The following is a 13,605-nucleotide window of genomic DNA, read 5'->3' on the forward strand; positions in this document are numbered from 1 at the left end:
AAATAAAAAATTCCAAGGTTAATATTATAAACAAAATAAATTTTAAGGAATATTGAAGATTTCACTACTAATACACTGAAGATAAGTGAGCTTGATTGACGACCCCTAAAATGGCCCCGTTGCTATGCAATATTAAAATTCGATTAAATATCAAAATTCCACTAAATTCACGCTTGCTTTGGATGGTTAAGATTTTGGATTTGCTTATTAATCACATTGGACTATAATAGAATTATTTTTTCGTAAAAATGAGAGATTTGAATGACCCCTATTCCACCGCAGGGTCGACGCTCTAACTGACTTCATTTGTAGGCGTCCAGCATACGTCATTCGCTCGATACTTAAGGTTAGTGAATTGTATGTATATCAAACACGGTTGTTTTGTTTCTGATGTACAATCAGACTTGAGATTCGAGGTATCAAGGTGCATTGGGTCCATTTGCAGTCGACTAAATAAAGAATTTCGATGTGTATCATTTTGCTAGTGTCACGCTGATGCCTGTCACCAGCAGGCAGATGCTATTGGATCGCATGCTCTGAGGAGGAGGAGGAAGGGAGGAATTGGGTGGGATACAGATAAGGATGTCATCCAGAAGAGAAGGGCAGAGTTACTGGTGTCATCAGTGCCAGAGGAGTATCAGAATTGATGCGCGGGAGGAGGGCCTCATTTGCCCCCATTGCAATGGAGGCTTTGTCGAGGAAACAGAGAGACCAACACCAAATGTTGGGTACCACCCATATACACCCGGGGGAGGGCAGGGGCAGAGGCAGGAGCAGGAGCAAGGGGGATTGCGATTCCAGCCATGGCAAGCTGGACCAGGTCCTGCCGGGGGTCGTTCTACAACTCTTACAGCTGATCATGGCATAACCCAAATGATGGAATCCCTTGCTGCTTTCTTCCAACATGGGAACGATGATGACAACAACAATAGTAATACCAATGATGAGGAGCGGAGAGGGAGAGGAGGAAGGGTACGAATTTGGATGGATCCTGGTGGGTTCAATCCTATGATGTTTACTCATGGTCAAATGATGCAGAATTTGATGGGTCTGGGTGGGGGGAATGTGGAATTCTTTGTTGATGACAGCACAGGGGCGCGGCCAACCAGATTACCTGGTAACTTTGGGGATTATTTCCTTGGGCCTGGTTTGGATCAGCTTATTCAGCAACTGGCAGAAAATGACCCCAACAGGTATGGTACACCTCCCGCCTCCAAAGCTTCCATAGGAACAATGCCCACCATTAAAATTACCCAAGACCTTCTTGTTACCGATTCTACACAGTGTGCAGTATGCAAGGATGAATTTGAAGTGGGCACCGAAGTAAGACAGATGCCCTGTAAACACATGTACCATTCTGTTTGCATTCTTCCGTGGCTTGAACAACATAATTCTTGTCCAGTTTGTCGATATGAGATGCCCACAGATGACGTGGAGTATGAGCAGGCTCGCTCCCGTGGGCAAAGCTCTCCTTGGGTTCGGAATTCTGGCGGCACATCGGATGGGCAAGGTGGAAATCTTGATGGGTTTTCTTCACGGGGTATTTTGGGAACATCAAATAACAGTAATAATGAATCTTTCGGGCCTGAAATGAGCTCTGGCAATACCATGGTCGGTACTAGTAGTATTGCCCCAAATCAACGAGAAGCTTCTGGTGGTGGTGCTGCTGTTATATTTCCTACCCACGAAGCAGCTAATGTCAATGGTAGTGGTAGAGGGACAAGCAGGAACTTCGAGGTCTCTCTTGCGGGGCCATTTAGGGCTTCCTTTTCAACAACTCAGCAAGCTCAAGCTGAAACAAGCTCCGGTCCTGCAAACAGTGGAGAGACTGTTTCTAGCAGACCAGACGAGGGAAATGATGTTCAGGGGAACAACTTAGCTACTGCGAGGGCAGAGGATGATGGTGATACTCTTATGTCTGAAGCAAGAGAGGGAGACTTGGACTGATGGTTTGTAACTTATATCACGCAACTGCGGCTAGCTAGAGTTCAACTTTTTTAAAGGTATGATTTTCAGGTCATTCAACAATTCCATGTAAAGCATGAAATAAGGACTAGTTCAGATATTTTCCTGTTCCCACACTGAAAAATATTTACAGCTTGGGCAATTTTATTCGTCACCTTAGTTTTCATTATTGTGGAATACTACTACTACAGTGAATAGGTTGCAATGATGATCAACAGATCAAGTTATTTTTCGATGAATGATGCTAATTCTCTACTGTTAAGGGATTTTAAGGTAATTTTTAGGCAAATTTTACATGTCATTAGATCAATGCATCTTTCTTTGCAAAACTTTTGAAGCACAGAGAATTACAATCAAAACAACATATTGTTCTGAATGTGGCAATATAATTCAGTCATGAGAAATGACAATAGCAAATGATAGCAACAGAATGGTGATAATTCTTTGATTTCAGTTCAGAATCTAGTTTGGTTAAACTTTCCAATATCAGAAATTGAATGTAAGCACCTCTGCTACTTAGATGATCCCACGCACCAATTCTAAGCATGAAAGTTTTCCATGCCTCCTTAAGAAGTTGTTCTTTTGATCAATGGAATGAACTATGACTTCTTGCAACCTGGTTCAATCATCTCTATAATTCTTTTATGGAATATGAATTACTTTCTTAAGACTGTCTGTCAATATCAATTAGAAAAAATGAAAATAAATATTTTATGGGAATGTAGCAAGATGGAATCTCATCATATGAACCGTTGAACTCCAAGCCTTTAACATAAATATCTGTTCAGGTAAGCATTCTTCTACAAAATTTAGTTTCCAGGGACTCACTTAGAATTATAATGTGTGTATGAAAGATCTTATATGGAACTACACTTCAACACAGCTTGTGGTGTTTGGGGAAGTCAGACTTTCAAGTACCTTCTTCCTAACCTCAACTCCAATAGAACACAAGCCTTTACCCTCATGTACAATTAGATACTGAATGGTCCATTATACTCCCAAACATTCTTAGTTGTTGTTAAATGATGGATTACTATTTCCTCCTGTTAAATTCTACACCAGTTTAAAAGGGGCATCTTCTCTGATAACCTTTCTTATCTCTTGAAGAACATGTTTAGAGGTACAGGGATTCTCCAACAGAAGATAAGGCATGCACTGAAAGATGCATTCAAGAGATGGAGCATCCTTCCCTGGTATAGCCATCTCTTTTGTAAGGGTTGAGTCCTTGACTCTTTTTTTCTCTGCTATCGCTTCCCAGTTATTTTTACTTTGTTTCAGATAGGCATTCCTAGAGATCTGAAAGCTCCCGGAGCCTTCTTAAATGGATCTCCTAGATTTGCAAGGTTCTCTCCTAGCAATGGAGATGATTTCAGGCATAGATAGTGGCATTTTTTTATCAGTCAACTCCATCCTGCTTTTATAAGGACAATGTTTAGCGTTTGTTTGCAGATTTTGTCCAAGGAGAATTGTGCCATCAGCAAAGAGTTGATGAGAGATATACTTGATCTTGAAAGTGAGGAAACTCTTAAGTTCTGTAAATTAGAGCAAAGATGTAAAGTTATGTGAGTCTCCTCTAGAGGGTTGTAATTGGAGTCTCCCCTAGCGGGTTGCACCTAAGGACCAAAATGCCAAATCTCATTCAAAGATCTTGTGTATCTAGAAACGATGATTCTTATTGAAATATGAGATTTTTTTTAATTTTTTTTTCATTTGTTCAGCAAATTGATCAACAAAAAAGTCATCTGGCACAAAGAACTAACGTGATTTTCCACTCGTCTTTCTTATTCTAGTTCCTTTATAGGTTATTTTTTGCACAATCAGGCATCACACTGTTTCTTGATCTGCTAACTTTATCTCCCAAAATTGTATTAGAGCAATAAGATATTTGGAATCTGTGAGATTGGAGACCAAAGAAGATCTGTGTCAGAGAGCTAAGGATGAGACCGAGAAAGTTGGGCATGCTCAGGAAATAGTTTTTATCAATAGAAGCCAAGTTAAGTGAAGCTCTTGTAGGGTATATGATACCCAACATTAGTGTGTTATGTATTCTTTTGATTGATTGATTTTTATTATAGTTTGTTATGCTTTTATCAGTTATGTCTCCATAGAAAACTAACCTTTGGTAACAAAGCAAAGTTAAATTGGTGTTGAGTTCAACTGACAGGATTGAACTTGTGAAATTTGTGTGCAAATGGCATCATCCCTTATCCATGGTGTGTCAAATGCTTTGACAGAAAAAATTTCAGGTGCAGAAAACTACAGTATGTGGGCAGACATCATGAAACACGTTTTCATTTTTTACAGATTGTGGGGTTACATCACTGCTGAAGTCTCAAAACCTGCTTCCGTTGAGCAGAAATTAAAGGGTGCATGTCAGGAAAACATGGGAAATGCCCTTTGCATCATCAACCTGATTTCCATCCCCACCAAATGGACAAATGTTAAGAAGTGCAAATTTCTAAACTTCCAAGGACACTTGTGACATCATGGCCAATCTGATGCAATAAATCACACAGTGGAACTTTTAGTTGTGGTCACTAGAGATGAACCTAGGGGCTTTAGTGGTTGAGCATTTCCAAAGATTGAAGGACATATGAAAGTGGTTGGAAGGAACTGGTGAGGCTTTTGAGGACAAGGATATTGGTAATGATAACCATCATCAACCTGTGATGAGAAAGGCCTTCTAACTTTGGTCTATCTATCTCTAGTTTGTTCTGACAAGGATGTGTGAGGAGCATTTTCTTTGGTGATTTCAAAGGCTTTCATCTTTAGGAAGAGGGATTAAGGAGTGCAAGAATTAGCCAAGAAAATTCTTCTGGAGTCCATGCCACCAAGGATATGGGCAAGACACCCATGCATAAGAAGTCAGGAGCACAGTGGGGGAGAAAAACATAATGGGCAACAGAAAACAAAGTTCAAATACTACAATCTGGGAAGAATGGCTACTATGCCAAGGACTGCTGGAAATCCAAGGAGCAACCTGGCAATACTGCAGAAAGGACTGAGGAGCATGGGTATGTTGTTTCTTGACATGCTTCTTAAGATGAAGATTCTTGGCTTATAGACAGTGGAGCTACTAGGTGTATGATTGGATGCAGGGAGTTGTTTTTATATCTTAAGGAATCAAGAGGTGATTCAGTGGTCTTGGCTAACAAACATATTTCACCAGTTGCTGGAAATGGTCAGTCGTTGTGATTTTATATGATTGTGAGGGGAGACTGATTGTTTCAGTTCTTTATGTATGAGGATTGGGTAGGAATTTATATTTTGTATATCAAATATATTTTGTTAACTACTTTGTTGTACAATTCAAAAATGGAAAATGTATCGTGAAAAATAAAAATAGCGATGTAATTTCAATAGGACATAGGGATAATGGCCTATACAAACTTTGGGGAAGTTTTTCGAAAAGTCTGATTTTACAAATGTATCTGTGGTATCTCCTAAGCTATAGCATGAACGCATGGACATTTGGGGAAGAAGTTGCATGGATTAGTTGCTGGTTTATCTGCTTTTACTTCAGATAACTTCTTTCATGAAGCACGTGTCTATGGTAAGTAACATAAAGAAAATTGTGTTAAAATTGCAGTCCAAAGTGCACAACTACCGTTAGACATTGCGCATTTAGACATATGTTGCTCAATAATGGTACAGTCTCTTGCGGAAGGGAGGTACTCTATTCACATTCATTGATGATTATACAAGGAAGTTTTGGGTATACTCCTAGGGGATAAGTATCTGGCCTTTAAGGCTTTCAAAGAATTCAAGGTCAGATAGAGAGAATGTGGTAGGTAGATAAAGTGTTGAGAACAAACAATGGAGCTGAATAGACTTCCAACGAGTTTACAGACTTTTGCAAGCAGAATGGTATACAAAGATTTATCTGCACCTTATATTCCATGACAAAACTGCCTTATAGAAAGGAAGAGCAGATCATTGACCGAGAGGGCTTGGACACTGATGAATGCAAACAACTTGACTAAGTTTTTACGGGCTCAAGCAGTTTCCACAGTTTCTTTCCTTGTCAATAAGTCCCACTAAGGGAGTTGAAGGAAGGAGTCAGGAGACCCAAGGAGGCTTGGACAAGGAAGATCCCAATGTTGCACAAATTTTTTCTTTCCATCAGTTTGTTGATCTTCTACTTTAAAGTGTTTGGTTCAGCTTGTGAAATTTTTATTCCCAAGCAGAAGAAATGGTAGTTCGATGATACAAGTTCTACATGAATATTTCTAGTTTATTCTTTAGAAGGCAAGGCATGCAGAGTCTTATCATCCAACCGCTAAGAAAGTGGAGGTTTCTCTGTATGAAAGCTTCATTGAACGAGATCAAATTTTAACCTGGGTAAGATATTGAAGGATGTTGAGATAACTAAGGAACTATCTCAATCTTCTCCCCCTCTGCATTTGCTGATTCTGATTCTGATGATGATTGAGGAAGACTTTTCTTCATTTATTGAGCTTGTAGGTGACCCTGGTGTATCCATTTCTGTAGAAGAGTCTTCTTTACCTAAGGAGGACAAACCATTTGTCAAAGCAGAACATCATGCCGGTTAAGGAAGTACAAAGACAATTTCCTGCTACAAAAAGCAAGAGACTATCCAGATACAGGAAGGAGACTCCTGAAGTCAACTTGGCTTTCTTGGCAGAGATGGATGACATAGTCGAGCCATCATCATTTGAGGAAGTTGCCAATAACCATCACTGGGTGTAGGGAATAAAAGGGGAGATGGATGCAATGGAAAGGACTCATACGTGGGAACTGTTAGACTTGCCTAAGGGTAAGTCAACTATTGGGTATAGACGGGTCTTCAAGACTAATTTGAGATATAGAAAATGGACAGGTACGGTGCTAGCCTTGTAGCCAAGTGCTGTGCACAACAGCACAAGATAGACTATGAGGAGTTCTGTACCGATGGGGCTTGCATAAGCCACTTAGCATTGTTGGGACAATTATAGTAAAATGTCAAATTGACATTCCTCAATGATATAAGCAGAGAGTCTATATGGAGTAGCCCCCTGGTTTTGCTAAGAAGAATAAGGAGCACTTGGTATGTAGCCTAAGAAAGGCCCTCTATAGTGTATAGTTTGAAACAAGCTACTAGAGGTTGGTACTCCAGGATACATGATTATTTTGTGGAACATGGCTTTGTGAGGTTTCCTTCAGAGACAAATCTTTATGTAAAGATCCATGATTCTCAATATAGTATTGTTGCTTTCTATGTTGATGACATGATTATTACTAGGAGCTATGCACAATATATGGATGTGAATTTGACATTTGATATGACCAATATGGGTGGTCTTCATTATTTTTTTGGTGTTGCGGTTCAATGAATATTGAAGAGTATTTATTTCTCAAAGCACATCCCCCGTTCCTATAGATACACACGTTAACTTATTTGCTAGGATCTATGCACAAGATGTGGACATTATTGCTAGAAAATCTAGCAGGCTTTGCAAAGGGATACTGTTAATTTTAGGAATGTTCTATGCCAGAGCAATTTATTTCAATTTCTTTTCCAGATTAGCAATCACATCAGCATAAAGTAAACTGCAGATAGAACATAAATATAAATCGCAGAAGACAAGCCAAGACAAGAGGACACAAGATGTGGTGCTAGCCAGGGACAAACCCCAATGTGGGGAAACCCTTGATCAATTCTTATTTTATGTTCTTCAAAGTTCAGCAGAGAAAGTGAGAGAGATAGTACATTTGCAATAGAAGTCAATATTTTGACTTTTGATATCGCATGAGATCAATTGAAGACATATTGCTTCAACTGATTCTCTAAGGTGACTCCTTCACCTATCATAGTGCGGCCTTTCGTCCATTTGCTGCACCTTACCGTTTAGCACCATGCTGTACCATCACAGTGTTGGACCTAGATGACTGAGCTGCTCTCATCTGCTCTGATCATCATGCTGCATCTTCCATCATCATGCTGCTCCTTATACATCAGCATGCAGTCTCATTGCTGATCATGCTGCCCTTTACATCATCATGCAGTCCCATTATTGATCATGCTGCCCTTTACATCATAATGCAGTCCCATTATTGATCATGCTGCCCTTTACATCATCATGATCATGCTGCCCTTTCGCTGAGATCATCATTGATGTACATTCACATTAGTGCCGTTGAGATCAAGTTGGAGAGATCATCTTTTATACCATCCTTCACGGAGATATGAGAGTTATATTGAGATCAAGAACATGATCCTATAACTGCCATAAGACTGTAAGTATATCACGGAGATCACACATTGATCAAATCGTTGTGATCTTCTATACTGTTCTAGTTATGCCGAGAACGTAGCCCTACTGCTCCAAACCACTGCTGGTCATTATGTTGAGACTGCTACTGTCTCTATGACCTGTGACTAAATGTTTCCATGAACTGTGATTAAATGTCGTTATGACCTGCATATAAATGATTCCATGGACTGCGTATAAAGAGTTCCATGATCTGCGTATTAGAGTCTTCATGATCTGCGTATAAGGATCTCCATGACCTGTGCATAAGAGTCTTCATGAACTGCGTATTACTGTCTCCATGATCTGCGTATAGGTGTCCCTCATACCAGCGTATAAGAGTCTCTATGACTGCGTTAAGGTGTCATCATTGACTGCGTATCTGCTCCTCTCATTGATTGCGTTAAAGTGTTTCTATGACCAGCGTATAACATCCTCTGAGAACAACGTATATCATCCACTATGAACAGCGTATATGATCCACTATGATCAGCGTATATGATCCACTATGAACAGTGTATTTGTACAACGTATAAGGTCTCCATTATCTGTGTATAAGAATCTTTATGACCTGCGGCTAGGGCATGTTTGTACTGTGGCTAGGGCATCATACACTTAGCCCAACTTACTCTTTTTGTGTCTCTCCTTCACCAAAAACCCAAAATGTGGAGAGGAGGAGATCACTTAAAGAGTATATCTCTTTAACGAGAGATTTTTCGGCGTAAATCACATGGTATTTCATTTGTCGAGTTTCGAACCAACGAGTGTGGTTCATCGTCAGGACAAGTTGAAGAATCAGATCAAGCTATGCATGTTAAATAGTCAAAGCAGAACCTCCAACGGTTATAATTCTTGACCAGGGAACGACTATATTGACCAACGGCTAAATTTCACTGGGGATTAGTGAGCATGACCAGGTGCATAAAAATAAGTTAATTTAATATATTAATTTGGGAGTTAGTTATAATAAGTCAGAGGGACGCATGACATCACCTTTTATATATATATATATATATATATATATAATAAATAAAGTAGATTCTAAATGGTTATTAAGTTATTATTATTGATATTATATATATTTATAATAACAAGAGACTAATGGTATTATATATATATTTAAAAATAAATAAATAAATAAATATATATATATATATATATATATATATATATATAAAGTGGATTTTAATGGTTATGAAGTTAATAGTTAGTTATAAGAGGTATGACCTTTAAAAAAAAAATTTCAATATTCATATTGAAATTAATTGTTTAACTAATTGTTAAATTTAATATGAATATATCAAAGGTTTTAACTACTTTATAAAATTTTATTTATAAAAATATATATATTATTCTTAAACTATTAATACTTTTTATAACTAACTTTTATCTTAATAGAATTTATTTTATTTATATATATATATATATATAAAGAATAAAATTAATTGTATATCTAATTGTTAAATTAACTTATTATTATATAAGTAATTATATTTTCTATTAGTTAAAATTATTAGCATAAGCCAAAAAACAAGGGAAGGGGGGCGGGAGCGCGAAAGGGAAGAAAATGACGAGGAAGAGAGTGCTGGGGTCCAGCAACTATTGATCTTCCAGCGGTCCTCTCTATTGAGATTGCTTGGACTCTTTTCAATCTCAAGGGCTTCCCTAAATTTTTGATGATGGAATTGCGAAACTTTAGCAATAACACTAGCCTCCTCAATACAAACATGATGCTTGGTTTTTTCCTCATGCTCTGCTAAAGCGGAAGATTTGGTTCTCCTATGTTTAAGGTCAGCTGCGTGCTCACTAATCCTTTGATTAATGGAGTGATCAATCTCACCAATATAGGGGGTCCCACAGGAACAAGGGATAATATAAACCCCTTTCATATCTTTAGGGTCAATAGGATCCTTCACTGATTTGAGGGACTTACGAATGGTGTTAAGGGGCCTAAAGGTCACGGGGACATTATGTGTCTCAAGAATCTTTGCAATCTTATCAGTGGTCCCTTGAACAAATGGAAGATGGGTTCCTGGAATCCTCTCCTTCGGTTCTCTTTTAGTTAGAGAATTCTTGGTAGCTTTGAGGAAAGCTTTCTGTCCCATGTATCTACTATAACCATTCTCAACAAAGACATCAAGAAGATGGGATTTTTCCTTTTGAAAGCTCTTTTTATTCGAGATCCTTAGGGCACGAGTAGGAAGGGTATTGAGAACACCCATCTTCTGAGTCTGGAAATGGTGGGAACTAGCATGAAGATACTGCTCTGTATGTGTTTTCTTTTGAAACACTTGGTGGGAGAGGGAACCATCACTATTCTTAGAAATAATAATATTAAGGAAAAGGAGGCAACCATCGACTTCTTGTTCCTTAGTGAACTTAATGGCCGAGGATTGATTGTTGAGATGATCGAAGAAGAGATCTAACTCCTCTTGGCCGTGAGACCAGATGACATTAGTGTCATCTACATACCTTTCCGAAAGCTTGGACAGGAGGCGGGCTGAGTTTAGAGCCTTGGATTCAAAATCTTCCATAAAAAGATTAGCAATGACAGGGGATAGGGGTGAGTCATGGCAACCCCACATGTTTGCTCAAAGAATTCATCCTCAAATCTGAAAAAGGTCGAAGTGAGGCAGATCTCAACTAACCGAGTGGTGTCAGGATTTGTTAGGCGGTTGATTACCTCCATGGCTTGATTTATAAGGATGCAATTGTATAGGGAAACTACATCAAAACTAACAAGAATGTCCCCAGGGTCAAGCTTAATGTCCTTAAGCTCATCAATAAAGGAAGCAGAGTCTTTTACGAAGGACTTCATACGGCCAACCAAGGGCTTAAGCCTTAACGCAAGGAACTTAGCAAGAAGGACCTCCAATGGTGTTGACAATAGGCCTTAAGGGAGTTCCTTCCTTATGAATTTTAGGGAGTCCATAGATCCTAGGAGTGATAGGGTTGCTCTCAATAAGCTAATGGTGCAAGGAACTCACTGACTTTGAGTTTTTTCTATTTATACTAAAACGTAGATGATGAATAGAAACGTCCATTTGGCTTTTGAGCCTACTCAAGTTGCTGGCCGACTTGACAGTTTGTTTTATAACATAAATAAATTCATAACTTCATAAATACTTATCGAAATTGGATGATCTTTAGATCAATCCTACACCTCTCGATGAGAGGGATCCAATAAAAATATCAGCTGCCATAAATAAGATGACCCACATGGAGTTTGGCCCTAGTTGTCAATTTTAACAGATACCCCACAAGGCATAAACTAGACCAAGAGACAACAATGGGGTAGTGGCCCACTGTCACCACAACCAAGACCCCCTGCTCTTCACGGATTTTCATCGATGGGAGGAGTCCCAATATGTGATAGGGGTCACCTATGTATGATATTCTAGGTAGAAAGTATTAGGTGACTTGACTAGACCCTCTACAAGAAAGACACAACAATGGTTCAAGGCACCAATGGGAGGTAATTCACTTTCTATGTAGAGGCCTAGGGCTATGAGCACAAGACCTTGGGTTTGAGTAATTTGTTGAGTGTTTAGAGTATCCAATGGTCAAGGCCCAGAGAAAAGGCTTCCAACAAGATAAATTTGCAAGGTCAAGGCTCATGAAACCTTTAAGAAACCCCCAAGTTGAAGTAAGATAAAACTAAGGTTTCCCTCTTTGGGAAAAACAACTAGGGAAAGAGAATTTATGGATGAAATTGAAATGGATGCCTGCTAAAAGGATATATTTTGTCGCAAATGATATCCTCTTGATGTTTAGGTTCTTCAATCCCAAGAACATTATTTGCCTAGGGATTCACACCAGGCCCTAGTTTTCTACCTTATCCTTAAAGGGGTCGAAATTTAAAGGAGAAAGAATGATGGATAAGCAAGGCAAATGGTCACTAACCAATTGGACCAATCCCTTATCCCTTGGGAGTATGGAGTCAATGATGTTTCAAATAAGCCAAATAACTTCTAAGGAGGTTGAAATTTTGATGCCCTAGCTACCAAAATTTCGATAGTTAGCTATACAATGGAAGAAGGTTTTTTCATGGGAGAGCTACAAAGTTCACCACTAAGGACATTCATTCACATGATATGTATGAGTAATACATGTAATAGATCGTTTAGATTAGCATTCAATGGATATTCAACTAGTTAGGGCACAATTGCAATCACTAGAATCAACAAAATTCCATACATTAGATATGTAAGAGATAGATATTCAAAATTTAGGTACACTTATAAGATAACATGCAAAAAATCCATTCCATTCATCCAAATAATAGCTCCAAAGTGCAAGATTTAGCTCCAAATATTAAAATGCATCAAAGATCCAAATATCTCCACAAGCTTAAGAGGCCGAAACGCACAAACGGCCGAAATATCCAAGTGTGATGATCATACAATAATGAAGGCCTCCTCTATTTATATGGGGAGGTTGAGTTCTTATTTAGCCTAGAAACCCCTCCAAAATTATAAAATAATGTGCTAGGACACAAGCTGACCCAGTGGCCTTTGAAAAACAAAATAATTTTCCACATGTGTGAGCCGAAATGAGCAAAAGTGTTGACGTCATGGAAGCGTAGACCCTTCAGGGTCGATGTTGAGGGAAATTGGTGCCATAATATGTGTAGAAGCCCTTTAAAATCAACCTCTATGGTTGGTTCCTAAATATTTGACATAATCCATTTGTGGACTCCAATTTTGGTGTTGGGGCATAACGTTGATGGCTCTCATGGTGCTGCTAGCCCTCCCATGTCTCAATGTATGAGACCATCCTCATCTGGGTCTTGGATTGGTTGCCATCTACTTAATCAGTGGTAAGCCGACTAGGGGCATGCTGGTCTAGGTGCATCGCCCCATAAAAGTCAACAATGTGGGGCAAAGTGTTGAACACTGTGGGTGCTGGAGGTGCCCAACTGTGCCAGTGATGCTCTGCAACTGTTTGGAGTTCCATGACTCTCAACACTTCACATGTGGGTGTCAATATGACCCTCTAGAGGACTTGGACCCCAACTAAGTTGCCTAGACCTATAGATGGAATCACTTATCAATTACACACAATATCCAATGCTGCAACTTTCACTGTTAGGTACATTTAATCATTATTGCATCTAAGTGAACCATGCTTGAAAGTAATGGGAAAATTAACACTTCACATTTGTTGAAAAATGTGTAACTAGGTTCAGTCTTCATAAATATGAAATGTACTTTTGATTCTTGTATATTGTAAAATAAAAGAAAAATATTATTATTATTTTTGGAGCATGGTTTTCATGCTCAAGATCTTTTATTTTAGAGGTCAAGCACCCATTCAGTGCTTCTAGGATTTGTCCTAGGTCAAGAAATCAAAAGAGTCATTGTCATAAGTTGAAGACCCCATCGAGCAC

At 38.8% G+C, this 13,605-nt stretch overlaps 1 protein-coding gene across 3 annotated transcripts in view; it reads left to right on the plus strand.

Moving 5' to 3' along the window:
* The first annotated feature begins 378 nt into the window (after window positions 1-378).
* Window positions 379-13,605, plus strand: part of LOC149239025 (E3 ubiquitin-protein ligase RING1-like) — a 28,785-nt gene continuing 15,558 nt past the window's right edge. For 2 of the 3 annotated variants that reach the window (XM_089373291.1, XM_089373290.1), the window contains exon 1: window positions 379-2,003. In XM_089373291.1, coding sequence (XP_089229417.1) covers window positions 583-1,947 — 1,365 coding nt within the window. In that variant the 5' untranslated portion in view covers window positions 379-582 and the 3' untranslated portion in view covers window positions 1,948-2,003. Of the gene's footprint in view, window positions 2,004-4,199; window positions 5,523-13,605 lie in introns of those variants that run through there. The other variant, XM_089373292.1, reaches the window with a different exon arrangement.

The sequence above is a fragment of the Pinus tabuliformis genome, chromosome 8 (genome assembly GCF_031772625.1).
Source record: "Pinus tabuliformis cultivar Carrire ecotype Pingquan chromosome 8, CPIR1, whole genome shotgun sequence".
In the NCBI taxonomy this organism is placed as follows: domain Eukaryota; kingdom Viridiplantae; phylum Streptophyta; class Pinopsida; order Pinales; family Pinaceae; genus Pinus; species Pinus tabuliformis.